General features: G+C 41.5%; 1 protein-coding gene across 1 annotated transcript in view; it reads left to right on the plus strand.

Annotated features, from left to right (window-relative positions):
- Nucleotides 1-9,634, plus strand: part of MRPL10 (mitochondrial ribosomal protein L10) — a 44,839-nt gene extending 35,205 nt beyond the window's left edge. Inside the window, exon 5 of the mRNA XM_086924300.1 lies at nt 8,756-9,634. Within this exon, the coding sequence (XP_086780426.1) occupies nt 8,756-8,994 (239 nt within the window). The 3' untranslated portion in view covers nt 8,995-9,634. The remainder of the gene's footprint in view (nt 1-8,755) is intronic.
- Nucleotides 9,635-14,913: the final 5,279 nt, after the last annotated feature.

Raw genomic sequence — 14,913 nt, forward strand, 5'->3', positions numbered from 1 at the left:
TGACCACAGGGAGCTAGGGCTCAGATGCAAGCTGGCACAGGTAGTCCACAAAGAGAGGCCGGTGAAGTGACAGCCACTATCAATCTCTTGGTCATTTTGGGCTGATACAATTTTTTTTTCTGCAAAACCTTTGAATCTCAAGGCTGCCCAGCAGCAAAATGACAATTTTCCATGGTTTTGGAACAGGTCCTGGCAAAATCTCATAGTCCTGACGAATTGCATGGGAAATGAGCATGGGAAGGGAATGCGATCCAGTGATACCATCAGTTAAATACAGAAAAGCCACAAATACATTTAACTGTTTTAACAGGCTAAGACTGCACTGGAGAACCCTCTGTTTCGCTTCCAGACCCTCCTCTGGCCCCACCATACAACACCAATGGTATAAAGCCCAGCACCAACAGGAAACTACACTTGCAGCAATATAGCCACCTCAATACTCCAGGGGGGGGCAGTGAAACGGGTTCTGATATCAGGGCCATGTGGGGACTTCCTCTTGAACCCATGCATAGAAGCAGGTGACTGTGGGTCCCCCACTGATGGGAGATGAAGCTTGACACTGTTTTCTACTCCTATTGTGAAACACACAATAATCCTGAAAAACCCCTCTAAATGTTTCTGCGTAAAAACATCTTATAGTTTTGCTTCTGTTGACCTATTTAAATCATCAACAGCAAGCATAGAAACTGCATTCCTAATAAAATAGTACATACTTCCAGAGCAAGGCCCTCTTTCCTTGAAAAGTGACCCTTAAGTGCATGAAAATGAGATTGTGTGAACTAGGAAAGCAGAACCTAAGGTTGTCTTATAAGGCCTCCTATAACTAGACCATATATATATATATATATATATATATATATATATATATAATATCTCCAACGTAAAAGGTTGCCCCAAGGAAAGAGCCTCCAGCAGGTACGTGTTGCAATCTTTATTGAGCACAACTTGCACACGAGCAGCAGCAAAGGTATCAGCATCAAGTAATATTCCAGAACAGCCAGACGCCTCAAATCCCCTTCTTCAATGGCTAATGTTGCTCAAAAACACAGACAGCATAGCTCCCAGCACTTTCCAAATTAGAAGACCCCGCCCATGTGGGCGTAACCATGTCCATGGAATTCTGGTTCTTGTAGTGTGGGCGCTTACTCCTCCAGTGAGTCCATCTTGTGTTCAAAATTAAAAGCCGATTTTCTCCATGTGGGTTGATGCGCACTATGCTGTACTGTACTATGCTGGAGGCTCTTTCCTTGGGGCAACCTTTTACGTTGGATATTTGCGGCTGTGTCCGGCCGCGGAAAGAAGCTCACCGCCAGTTGAAGCGGGCTCAGTTGGCTCCTCGCAGGGGCCAGCGTTATTGAGGATACAGGGCAACGAGTGACAATTGGAAAGCGGAGCGAGCAGTACAGCATAGTGCGCATCAACCCACATGGAGAAAATCGGCTTTTAATTTTGAGCACAAGATGGATTATAATCATTACAAGATGGCGACGAAAGTTACCAACTGCCTGAAACCGTGATAGTCCTATGTTTATTTTTATCACTGGGTGTATGTAAACAGAAGTACGATGTGCAAACTTTACCGTGACCAAGCCTTACGGCGAAACGCGTCGGTTTGTAACCATCTGTTGCAAATATACTTACTTTGGAGCATCCCGGAGTGTCCTGACTACTTTCTGAACCCAGAAGGTTTGCTGTAGTGTGTATATATATATATATATATATATATATATATATATATTGTTCCCACCACCGCTGGTTAGGAGTAATGCTGGCACGAGCGGTCCTGTTGCAGCCACCAGCTGGCTGTATAAATCCGTTCCGCAACACATCAAAGTTATGATGAAAACAGGACACCCAGAGCTGCAGTTTCACAGGAGTTTATTCGGCAGATGACAAAAGTTCCACGACGCGTTTAACCATTACGGCTTGGTCACGCTCATCTCGTGGCGTTGGTTGCCATTATTTAAACACAACACCCTAGTGCATAGATTACCATCACGATAGCTAGTGGCGGTCATCTTGTAACATGTTAGTATACTTGCAATCATATATCTAATGGTACACTAATCCACATTTTGCCTCTTATATTACAAAATTGGGTCAGAAAACATAAGAATATAAAATTCATGTGGTTATCTGCAATAATGTCAATATAAAATTTCATAAGAAAATGATTCTTGATGTAATGCCGTATATCCAACATAGCCGTATTTACACAGTCTAGATGTCGCAAAGCTGTTTGGATCATTAAGTAAGTAAACACTGCTAGAGTATCGCTAAATCTGAGTCTTACGGAAAGTGACCCGTGATTGGTAGCTACGTTCTGACTCCTATGTTTGTTTACGTTGATCATGCAGCAACAGTATTATCGCGGCATAAACGACACTTCTGCAGAATTCATATAATGATTAGACCCAAAGCATGTTACGTAACAATACTCCACAGAGGCATGATTGTGCAAGAAGTCATAATTTGATTCAGCATTACATTCCAGCTCAATAATTGGTTGTGGTCCTGTTGCTATAGAAACATACCACGTGTAACAACAAACTACGGTAGTACTCTGTTCATAGCCGTTATAGATAGTTTTAGTCATTAGCTTTTGACAGTGGTGCCCCAGTGGGCAAATGAACTTAGTTTGTGCAGAAAGTCCATATCCGTAATGCTCTATATTGAGAGTTTCGCCCCAGTGGGCAATTGAACATGGAGTCTCAGTAAGTTTGTGAGTCCAAAAGAATTATATCATGTTCAAATGGACTTCTATGACTCAGCCAAACACAGCACTGAAACCGCCCTCATCGCAGCAACAGACGACATTCGAACCCTACTGGACAATGGAGACAGTCGCCCTCATCCTCCTCGAGCTCTCCGCTGCCTTCGACACAGTCTGTCACAACACCCTTCTACAGCGCCTCAGAGACGTAGGAATCCAAGGAAAAGCACTGGAATGGATCACCTTGTTCCTCTCCGGAAGAACACAGAGAGACCGCCTCCCACCATTCAAGTCAAAGGCCTCTGAAGTCATCTGCGGCGTGCCACAAGGATCGTCACTCAGCCCCACCCTCTTCAACGTATACATGAGCCCCCTTGCGGCCATCGCTCGCCAACACAATCTCAACATCATCTCCTACGCGGATGACACTCAACTGATCCTATCACTCACCAAAGACCCTAACACCGCCAAAACCAACCTACATGAAGGAATGAAAGAAGTAGGCGAGTGGATGAAGCACAGCCGTCTGAAACTGAACTCAGACAAAACAGAAGTCCTCATCTTAGGCACCTCCCCCTCCGCCTGGGATGACTCTTGGTGGCCAGAAGCCCTTGGAAAAGCCCCCATCCCGACGGACCACGCACGGAACCTGGGCGTCATCCTGGACTCCTCACTCTCGATGACCAGACAAGTCAACGCCGTTTCATCATCTTGCTTCAACATTCTTCGCATGCTCAAAAAAACATTTCGCTGGATCCCCACCGAAACTAGAAAAACGGTCACCCACGCACTGGTCACGAGCCGCCTGGACTACGGAAACACACTATACGCCGGTACCACCGCAAAACTCCAGAAAAAACTCCAACGCATCCAGAACGCTTCAGCCAGGCTCATACTAGACATCCCGCGTAAAGAACACATCTCTGGTCACCTGAAAAACCTCCACTGGCTCCCCGTAAATAAGAGGATTACTTTCCGCCTCCTAACCCACGCACACAAAGCACTTTACGAACTTGGGCCCGATTGCCTCAATTCACGACTGTCCTTCTACACCCCCTTCCGTCAGCTGCGATCCTCCAATCAAGCCCTTGCCACTGTACCTCGCATCAACAAAACCACCATGGGAGATAGATCCTTCTCCTACCTGGCAGCTAAAACCTGGAACTCACTTCCCACTCACCTTCGCCTCACTCAAAACCACCTAGCATTCAGAAAGCAACTTAAAACTTGGATATTCGACAAGTAACTCCCCACCCTCCCTCTAGCGCCTTGAGACCCTATGGGTATGTAGCGCGCTATATAAATCTCTTGACTTGACTTGACTAACCCAGCAGTAAATTCATATCACAACAGAGTCTGGATGCAGAACATTGTATTCAAATTCCATGTTGTGCCGCCACCACGTGATGTGTGAGATTCTGAAAATAAAATGGATTAGATTAAAATCAAGAAAACCGCGGATATCAGTACATAACAATTTCTAATCATATAAATGGATTGCCAATTCCTCAGTAACATTTAAACCTTTCGGTATTGAACATTCAAAATCCACAATATATTTGGACTCCAGTTTTCTGAGGGACAGTTCTTCATTGCCTCCTCTTACTCCAAGATCAACACTGTCTATTACAACCAACTGCACCAATTGTTCATTTTGCATATGCATATCTGAAAAATGCCTGGCAACTGGATACTGTTTGTTGTTGTTGTGTATGGCCCGTAGGTGTTCTAGTACCCTTTTCTTTGCAGTGTGCTTGGTACTGCCTACATACCATTTGTTGCACGGACAGATTAAAATGTATATGCTGTATGGGGTGTTGCATGTCAATCGCTTACGGATTGTGAACACTCTCCTACTGTTGGGAACAGTCAATGTTTTACAGTCTTTACTGAACGTACAAGCTTTACACATATATATGCTTAGATTGCGTCCCCGCTAGTGTTAGAGGGGGCGACCGGCTACAAAAATTGAGACGACTGGAATCGCGATACATCATCGATTTACAAAGTAAAATGCTGAATGGTTTAAATGTCCATGAAGAACTGGCGGTACATTTGGGCTAAAGATGATTTGTATGATTGTTTAACAATTTCTCTTTAGGACTGTCTTTCTCCTTTATGTATATATATAATGAAAGATCTGGATGAATTTATATAAATTTATATATGTTTAAGCTGACCTGAACTGCCATCAATTATAGGTATGTGTCGCATTTACTATGTTTGAACGGGTAGCCCATCCAGGGCAGGATTGTGGGAGTTTTTCTAATGTTGGACTCCGTTTTGGTATATGCCCATCTGTGGGCGAGAGTATGATGAAATTAGTGTTTATATTGAATTGGCTCATTCGATTGTCACACAACTTGTTTGAGAATCTTAATGTTAGCGATATATATCGTGTCTCGACTATACATTTGCTTACTGCAATATGGACTTGTGTTGTAATGAACTAATAGTCCATTTTCTATGTTCATGATAGTAATCATGTGACTTATATTTAAATTACGTACGAACATGGCGCCAACTGTTGAGCAAATTGACAAAGGCTAAACGCCGAAACGCGTCTTTGATGTGCTAGAGGTTTTTAAATAAACTTTTGGAAAAACCATCCCCGTGAGTGCCGCTCATCTGAACAGGCGTAATCCTAGTGGACGATTGGAGCTGAAAATATATAAATATATATATATATAAAAATATATATATATATATATACACACACACACCATGGGATTGTCCTGTCTAAACTGTTGGTTCTCCATTTGCAGCTATATATAAATCACACCTTCATCACCTCTTAAAGAAGGTTGCTGTCTTTGTAGCTGTTAAAGTCTGTTAGATTGTTACAATCCTTGAGTATTTAGTAGGAACAAAATTTGGGAACAACATTGATTTGAGCAGACTTCCTCATTTGTCCAGAAGTGATGTGAAATAGCTCTGTAAATCAATCGATTTTTCATCCAGCTGTCTACAATGATTTGTTCTCAGTAGGAAGGTTTGTCCTCTCCCTGAATTTGAAAAAGGGCTTTTGGCTACAATCAGGATAATATCCCTATAGACATTAGGAAGTCTAACTAAGTGTTAGGTTTCTGCTAGGCAAACTTAGCAACATTTAAATGGTTGTTGTATAACCACATGGTACCGACATTTCAACAGACCCCTTCACTTGAGGATCAGTGGCAACTACAACCTATTTTAGGATTGTCTCTGGAAGAAAGTGAATTATTAATTGGGGTGGATGGTTGTCCACTACAAGTAATAAAGTTACTAACCACTTAGTTCCAGTCGAAAGTTTAATTAATGTAAACCGGAGCTAAAACCCGATTAGCTATGGCACAGGGTAGACCGGCTTAAATTACAGAAAATGTGGAAAACATTTAGAAGTATCAAAACAGTTAAAAAACCAAAGACCCAACACTATAAAAAACCTACTACAATTTATAAAAAAGAGAAACAATATTCAAAATGACAGAACTCCACTAAGGGGACCAGATATATGAATTTTTAAGATTTAAGTAGGAAAGTGCCAAGAAAAATACACCAAGTGGATTGGTCCCGGTGAAAGTCTGAAAATCATAAGGTTTATACGTCCCCCTTCAGGAAGGGACAATGTCACTTTCCTGAATAAATTCATTGACATTTCTTTTAAGTCCCAATTTAGACTTATCACTTTTTGAGAAGAAAAATCTTCCAAGAGGAGGTCGCAATTGAAACTGTAGTCATTGCTGCCATAGAACCTACGGCCAAGTACCTAAAAGAGGTTGTTTCTGTTGCCGCTCTGAATCTTTGTAAATTTCTTGCTGAAAGTTCCTACACAGAACAGGATATAGTTGTTTTTTTAGAGGTACATGGATCTTTGAGCAGGGCGAAGCTGAGATCCAATCCGATGCTATGGTACTTCTGATTGGATACATTTTCAAGTAGCTCTCTCTTGAGCTCTGAAGGAAACGTTTTCAAAAGTTTCCAAACAATCTTCTGGTGCTCAAACAGCCACAGGAGTACACTTCAAGTCCCCCATGACCGTGTGGGATGCACTTAAAGAGTCTCCAGTTGTCAAGCAGAGGCCAACAGCAGCGTCCAGTCCATGTCTAGTTGCTACTGGTCAGATGGGCACTTCAGGAAAAAGTTATCTTGCAGTACCTGTAGCTACACAGGAGGGCAGTCATCTAACCCTTGGAATCTGCATTTTTGTCCTGGGTACGAGTGGCAGCAGGTCCAGGTTCCTCCCAGGTCTCAAACAGCATATCCAGTCCTTCTTCGGTTCTTCCACAGGTCCAGAGGGTGGTGCTGCTCGGTGTGCTTAATTTATGCCTGGCGCGCTTAATTTATGCCTGGCGCCATCTAATTAGTTATGGCGACTCCTGTCTTGTCCCTAATCAGTGGGGCAAAAGTTTCCAGGGGAACCCTACACACTCTTACCCAAATTCTCTCTGCCCTTTTGTAAACAGTGCTACAGTGTACCTTATTCCCCAAATCCAAGGATTTCTCATAGTGCGTCACAGCTTCCCACAGTGAAAGTAGGTTTTGTGGGCTGTCATGCAGGTGCATGGTAATATTACGTTTCCGCATGTTACATTTTTAAATACCAAGGGCTACAAGAGGTGATATATTAATATTAAATGGAAGTTTTTGTTCACCCTGACACAAAGCGTTATTTTGGCATGTGGGTCTGGAGGTGTAAACTGTTGCTGTCAGGCTACACTGGTAGGCCTGAAGCCATGTTTTCCTTGCCACGTCCGTGTGGGTAGCACAAATCGTCTTACAGGTTGCAGGTGAACTTTAACTTTCCATGCCACTGGTTTAATTTCTAGACCAAATACTATGGCCGTACAGAAGAGTTAAATATGCCAATCCGTGATTAGCCAATTTTTACATGTTTTAGGAGTAAGAATACATACACTGGGAATTGGACAGCAATGCCCCAGTGTGCAGAGGTTAAAACCCAGCGATAGAATGATGCCGACCACACATTCGGAACATATTCTCACTGTTCTTGTTACTGTAATGTGTAGAGTAGCAAAATGAAATTCCACCCACAGGACTGCATTACAAAGCAATCTAGAATAAGTCTCATTAGTCAGATAAAACTGTTTTTTTTCCCAGTTTGTCGCTTTTCTCATTATACTTGTTTGTTGTGTCCTTATTGGTTTATGTAAGTCTATCCTCGTGTTTCTCTCCTTTAGATAGCTGTGATGTAAAGTTTAGAATCTCTAAAGGTTGTGGAGTTCCAATTCAGTTGGTGCCTGGATGACTTTCACTATGAATGTGGCTGTTGCTCACAATACACAGATTTCTATACGCTTTCCCTTTTTCCACCTCTGAGTATTGGGATTAAGGTTTCTATGCACTATTTATTATCCTTGATGAAGATCTCATGGTAGAGAAAGAAAAATTAGTTTCTTGCAACACTATAGTTTCATTGTGAGCATCTTATCAAATTCATAAACAACTTGTCTCCATCAGTGGAGTGAACATGGACCCAAGTCCAAAATTTACTCGCGCATAAAACTGTCAAAATGGACTACATTTTACAAAAGTCTAAACAAAATTCTCCTGCTTTATAATTCACTTATATAAAAAAAAGTACCTTTTTATCGGCAATCGTTTTTCTCTGTGCAACATGAGAATGCCGCAGATAGTCTATGCTTATAAAGTCAAGGAAGAAACCCCTAATGGAGAACTAGGATTAAAAGTACACATTTCCTTGTGATGTCTGAATGAAAGACCGCTGTACTAATGTAAGTGTTAGCAAGTGTTTGGACATATTGATGGTGTAAGTACTGGAATTGGATTCAAATGTGTACTGGAGTGTCCATATTTATTTGTCTCTATGTTGAGTGATAGAGCTGCTGGATGGGCACTACTCCGTTTAAGAGGAAGCACTAGAAATGCAATAAAATCTAAGCAGGAGTGAGGAAAGCCTTCCAAAGGAACGGTGGGCTGTGCTGTTACTCTTTTAGTAATGAGGGTGAAGCAGACCTGTTTTGTTTTCTAACAAAGCCTCGCCCACTTGAGCGTTTGATGAGTCTTTATCTTCTTTTCCAGGTGCGTGCATTGAAAATACCCTCCTCAGCAAACAGGGGGTGATTAACTGCTCCAGACTGCCGTCCGCGGCAGTCCTTCAAGGCGAGGTGGTGAGCAGCCTCACTCTGATGACATCACAGACCTGTGCACTCCTTCAACGCAACCCCATGCATCTGGTGTGCCTGCTGCAGCAGTATGTTAAGCAGCTAAGTGACCCAGCAGTACAGGCTGAAGAGAAGAGCCAGACATTGGCTTCTTGATTGTGGCACAGGATGATCAGTTATGCGCTCCCAGGCACAGTGACACCAATTGAAGTGTTTATGGCATCCTAGCCTGCTGAACATTCTTGTTGACTTTGTACAAATAAAAGCCAAGCTGGACAGGTGGGCAGTTTTATACAGGGCAGAGGCTCAAAGGACCATTTCTTATTCTCTACATCATTTTCTCTCAGCTTCTTATGTGATGACTGGTGCAAGGTCATGCAGATATCTGAGCCTGCAGTCAACATTGTAATCGCGTCATCATATCACCACCCCAGACTTCTGTAATATGAAATCTACACATGTGACTGTTTTCGTATTTATTACAGAAATCCATGCATAGTTCCAGCACTCTCCTGCAGTTATGATGCAGCCATCCCTGGATTACTGACTCAAGCAAAGACCTCTCCTTTAATCATTAAAAGTGATCATGTATTTTGTTTATAAGCATTGTTTTTCTTTTATCTGGAGCTGAGAAGGGTTCATTATGTCAAGAAATGTTACTGACTTCTGGCATTCAGATTCTGGTGGTATGCATTAAGAATTTACATAGCCATTAAAGTGCTTTGGATGTGGGCTTGGAAAGGGATATGGTGTCCTCGGATAAATCCTCTTGAGGAATAAAGGGGATTCAATTGGATGGAATGGTTTTATTGTTAAGAAGGTTTGAAACAGATACGTTTTTACAAGTCTCCTTGCAAATGTGGCCCATATTGACTTTCACATCCCCCGGCAATCAGAGGTATGAACCAACTTGGTAACACAAGCATGAAAAAAAGACATGCGCATCCTATGATTTACCTGGAGTTATTGCATATTGGTTAAAGATAATTCATGTCAGAGAATGCAGGATTCTATTTATTAGTGAGCTCTAGAGCCCCATTCTCCAAAAGATGCACACTCACGTAATCTACACCAGATATATTTGAAGCGGCTTCTTTAAATATGAAATCCCTGTCCTAGTGCAGATTATCTGAATTAGTATGATTGCACAAATTAAAATAATGGTGAAAAGCAAAAATAAGGTAAATGTAAATATAGCCCATAATGGCGATGGTGATCACTGTCTCAAATCATTGATGGAAACAATCTATACCTGAATCTCTACCTGCTTAGTCACTAGCCTACTTCTAATGGCACCAAAGGTGCCATATACATAAGTTTCATGTATGGCCTTATTACAAGCACACCTTTTATTCCTCGTTTTTGAGTGTTTTTTTCGGTCTTTCTCAAGCATGGTCAGTTTAGCTGTGCCTTGGATGAGAAAGCAACAGGCCTTCACTTTGCGGCTTCAATGCTCCCTTAGAAGCCTGAAGACCCCCCCAGTTGGAACACCTGTGCATCCCATTTATTTGCACCTTCTCAGGATTATTATGAAAGAAACAGACCCCATGATTTTTGAAGTAAAGTGCACAAAAGAAACATGAGTTTCTTCTGCACAGTTGCATAAATATAATATACTTTATACATCGCCCTACTAAATACATTTCATTAATCAGTGATGCACTATCAACCTATATCAAAGCTTCATATTATATACGGAATGTAAGTAATGGAATGATAAGTAAACCATGTATTTAAAGTGAATGAATAAATGTTATGGGGGTCTCAAAAGCAGAAAAACGCAAAGCACATTACAAACATTTCCAGAGAATTAAGCCACAAATTTGATCTGGAAAAATATTTCAGTTCACACTATATAATTCATTGCTTTTTTATCCTTCGAGCTGGTAGCCTTATTTTTGATTACAGTGTGGCTGTTGTTCCATGAACTGATGTTCTTTTCATATGGTGTTTTGTTGCAAGAAGGGGAGAGTTGCTGCCGGTGCTGTACGGGCACGTGGATTGTTGATTCTGATTTTCGGTTAAATAAATGTTCAGCACTCGACAGTCCACTCATCAATCTTACCATCAGACATCAACTGTCCAACGAGGACGTTTTAATGTACTATCAATTTGTGCTGCAATATATCAGCAACATTCTTAGTAGAAGAAGAGTGGACGTTGGCATCGACTCCCACTGGCACTTGCATCATTAATTAATAAATTAGAATAACCATTTTGAAGCTTCAAAGAGAATTTTCTTGTAGTGTTTGTAGAGTTAAAGAGGGTCTGATATGATGGGTCGATGTTTTCTTCCTTAAAATCTAAATCAGCAGGCCGTACCGTTCAGTATTAAAGTTCAAAATTATTCAAATCTTCAAACTCGCAGGTTTTTGGTTTCACACATTTACAGCTAAAGTTTAACCTTTTAAGTCTGACCGGAACTATTTTCCTAATGTTGCAATTCAAAACAGAATCATTTCTCCCATCAGCTGAGTAGGCCTTATTGCCAAGAAGTTATAGCAATGATGATCCATGCGAAATTGAATTATAACGTGACTTGATACCTTTTTTATTTATTTGTCGTAATCATTTTTAAAGGAATATGACATACAGAGAACATCATCCCAATCGAACAGTATGGCAGGCAGTGACTAATTAAATTCAGACGCCCAAATCAATATTTTAAATCTGCAGCTTCATACAAAAATACTTGAAAAACTCTTGTATGGCTCCTCAGAGGGGAAAGTTATATAATTTAGTACAGTTTGAAGTCATAACGAAGAAAGGTTAGCATTTAAAACATTTTTTACTGCTTGTTTAATTCAAGCATCCGCCTTATTTTGTCTGTGCGCACTGCTTCTCTTGTTTTTTTGTATTTCCCAAAACAAATGAGTTGACAACTGGGTGAGTGGATTCAAGTTCAGTCATGCCTGCCACAGTACCATGAAAATAAAATTTGCATTTTTTTTGCACCTTAATATTTATCAGTTTGACTGGCTGTCTAATTCGCAACATAGGAAAGAGGCATACAGGTGGGTATGAGACAGCAAGGAAACCCACAGGGTGGAGAGGAAGCCTTGGACAGGAGGGAAGCCCATTGGACTGGTTCACAACTAAACTGAGCAAAAACAATCTGTGCTAAATTCCCAATCCTCATTCACTGAATAAAAATGTTGTAAGATGAACCTTTTTTTTTTTTTATCCCAATGCTGTGCAAATCCTAAGCGATGTAGTGGCTATTTTGGTAGGTCTTAGCCTTTGTATCAAGCAAGTCCATATCAATGGATAAACTGTGCCTAAGTGTAAAAACCATATGCTTTGAAGGAATGTGCCACCCGTCCTTACAAGCAACCAGGTTTTGAATTACACCAACCTTCATATCCAATGAACATGGCGTGAGGACTCGTAAGCAGGTGAGTTTATAGGCTCTGCAATCAGGCCAGCTGTTACCGACTTATTTCAATTCCCATTATATCTAACCACATAGCACCTAACCTGTTACTTCTACTTAGTCTTCTTATCCTTTTTGAGTGAACAAACGCCGTTTTCATAGAACACCTACTCAGCTTTGTTTTTAAATGGTTCCCAATACGCAACTTGAATTAAGGAATCCTTTAACATCTGCACCATTATACTGACCATCATATATGGTATTAGCATTTCAGAGGACATAGCATTAAAGGCCTCTCCCACTGTGCAGCCCAAATTCTTAGAAGGGAATAAGCCTAACCAATACGTACTTCTAATTTTTTTCATATCTCATTATGAATAAAGCGAATTTTCAGTTGATAACCTTTGCCACCAAGTTCTTTCCAAAACAGTTGCATATCTGTCATGGTGTTAGATACTATTAAACATGACAACAACTGTTTGAACTGTGAAAAAGGGGGGTCTTGTCCATAAGGGACCAGGTGGGACATAACTAATTTATCAAGAACAAAGTAACCTGGTCTCCACTTTTAGTTGCTGCTGTTTTTTTAAGCAGACTCAAATGCCTTGACCATCTATTCACAGGCACTAGCGAGTTTTATCACAAATATTTAAACATGCTGTGATACATTTACAGCATTCATATGTCTGAGCGCGACACTAACACAATTTACAGTAATTGACAATATTCATGAACACAAAGCAATACATAAACATGTGATTCAATGACTCCACATGATATAACACAAAACAATTACAACGTAAAAACATTACACCAGCATCACTAATATTAACAATCCTAAAATCTGCTGATTTATGCCTTAGTAAATTAGGACTGTTGTCGCAAGGGCAAATTTTTGGGGGGATAAATCTTTGGAAAGTAGCCTCCACGGAGAAAGCACACTAGACATTTAGCTAGTAGATTGCCCTTTGTGAGTATTGCGGAAAAGCCGACTGGTTTCCAATCCCGTTAATTATTTCACAGGATTTTCATCAGGGCTGAGCTCGGTTTAACCTTTGTCAAAAGACTCAATCAAATATTTTCGGACTCTTTGCGGTCGACATGAATTGGCTCGTTAAATTTAGTACAGTGGCCAACTATCATGGCCGAGCGGACTAAACGCTGATCGGCTCTGCGCCATACTTGATGAAATTAGCCTGATGGAAGGCACCCTACCTTCTGCAAATGCCCATAACCGGATCACCCACGTTGCTGGGCATCGGAGGCAATGAAATTACTTCAGAATCCGGCGGTGTGGCCTGAAGCCGGGCTGGATCCAAGATGGCAGCCCGGACTTGGGCGGAGTTTGGCAGCAGCATTTCTCGCTAATTGAGGCTCCAATTAGGCGGTGGGTCCACTGGCGGGAGACGGCTGCAGTGCCCGCGAAGTATGATTACTACGGACAAGGAGTTACCTGTGAGCTTTCACCGCCGCGACCCAGCCAGATCTAGCAAGGCCCCCACGGGGCCCCCGAGGTGAGGAGCAGGGCCCACAAAGTGCGGAGGAGATCCTCAAGTATAGCGCTGCCTACCGCATTGCACCCGTGGGCGAACAGGGGGCCCCTGACCTGCCTACCTCTGCGGCAGAATCCTGGAACTGGGTTGCCTGACCCTAAATTGGCAGGGGTCAGGAGGCCTCAAGCATAGAAAAGCGGCCTCCTGACTGGGCCACAGTGTTATGGTTACTGTTGCTATGTTTATGTTCATTTGTCTTTAGGCACGAACCTAGCCTTGACTCTATTGATGTTCTAGAGTCTTAGGTTCGTGCCGTGTAGTTCGTGGGCAGTTGAAGGCTGGACTTAGTGGTAACCGGATGTCCTTGGTGTTGTTATCGTTTACGATAATAAATCCTTATTTCTACTTTGGATTCCTGGCTCTGCTCATGATGAAGTGTTAGAAATGGTTTTGAACAAACTCTCGAAGAATGGACTCACTGTTAAACATTCAAAGTGCAAGTTTTGTGTTAAATGTGTCACTTATCTTGGTCATGTTCTCTGTGAAGAAGGCGTCAAACCGAAACCTGATCTGGTAGAGGCCATTCAATTGGCTCCTTCACCAAATTCAAAAGATGATGTTAGGTCATTCTTAGGTTTGACTGAGTTTTACTCAAAGTTTGTCTGCAATTTTTCGTGCAGGGTATTTAATATTAGACAGTTGTTAAAAAATAAGAACAAATTTGGGTGGGATTTGGAGTGTGAAAAAGAATTTAATGATGTAAAATCTGCCATTGGAAAAGCTGCTGCTCTTAATAGTTTTGATCCTAAGCTTTCTGGTGTTATTACTATGGACGCCAGTGCAAAAGGCTTAGGCGCTGTTTTGACTCAAATGGTTGGAAAGAACAATGAAGTAGTAATTGCTTACGCGTCAAGGGCTTTAACTCCTACCAAAATGAAATATTCTACCATAGAGAGGGAAACTCTAGCCGTTGTGTGGGCTTTGAACATTTTAGAGTCTTTGTGTGGGGGAAGGAGTGTAAAATTAGATCTGACTACAAACCTTTAATACGCTTGCTCACTACTGATGGCATGATTACAGCTTCAGCTAGAATTGCGAGTCTATCCATGAGATTGCAGGATTTTGTTTACAAAATTGTATATGTTCCTAGTCGTGATAATGTTACTGAAGATATTTTGTCTAGGTTTCCTCTTCCTCTCAAGGAATGTG

The sequence above is a fragment of the Lissotriton vulgaris genome, chromosome 5 (assembly GCF_964263255.1).
Source record: "Lissotriton vulgaris chromosome 5, aLisVul1.2, whole genome shotgun sequence".
NCBI classification, from domain to species: domain Eukaryota; kingdom Metazoa; phylum Chordata; class Amphibia; order Caudata; family Salamandridae; genus Lissotriton; species Lissotriton vulgaris.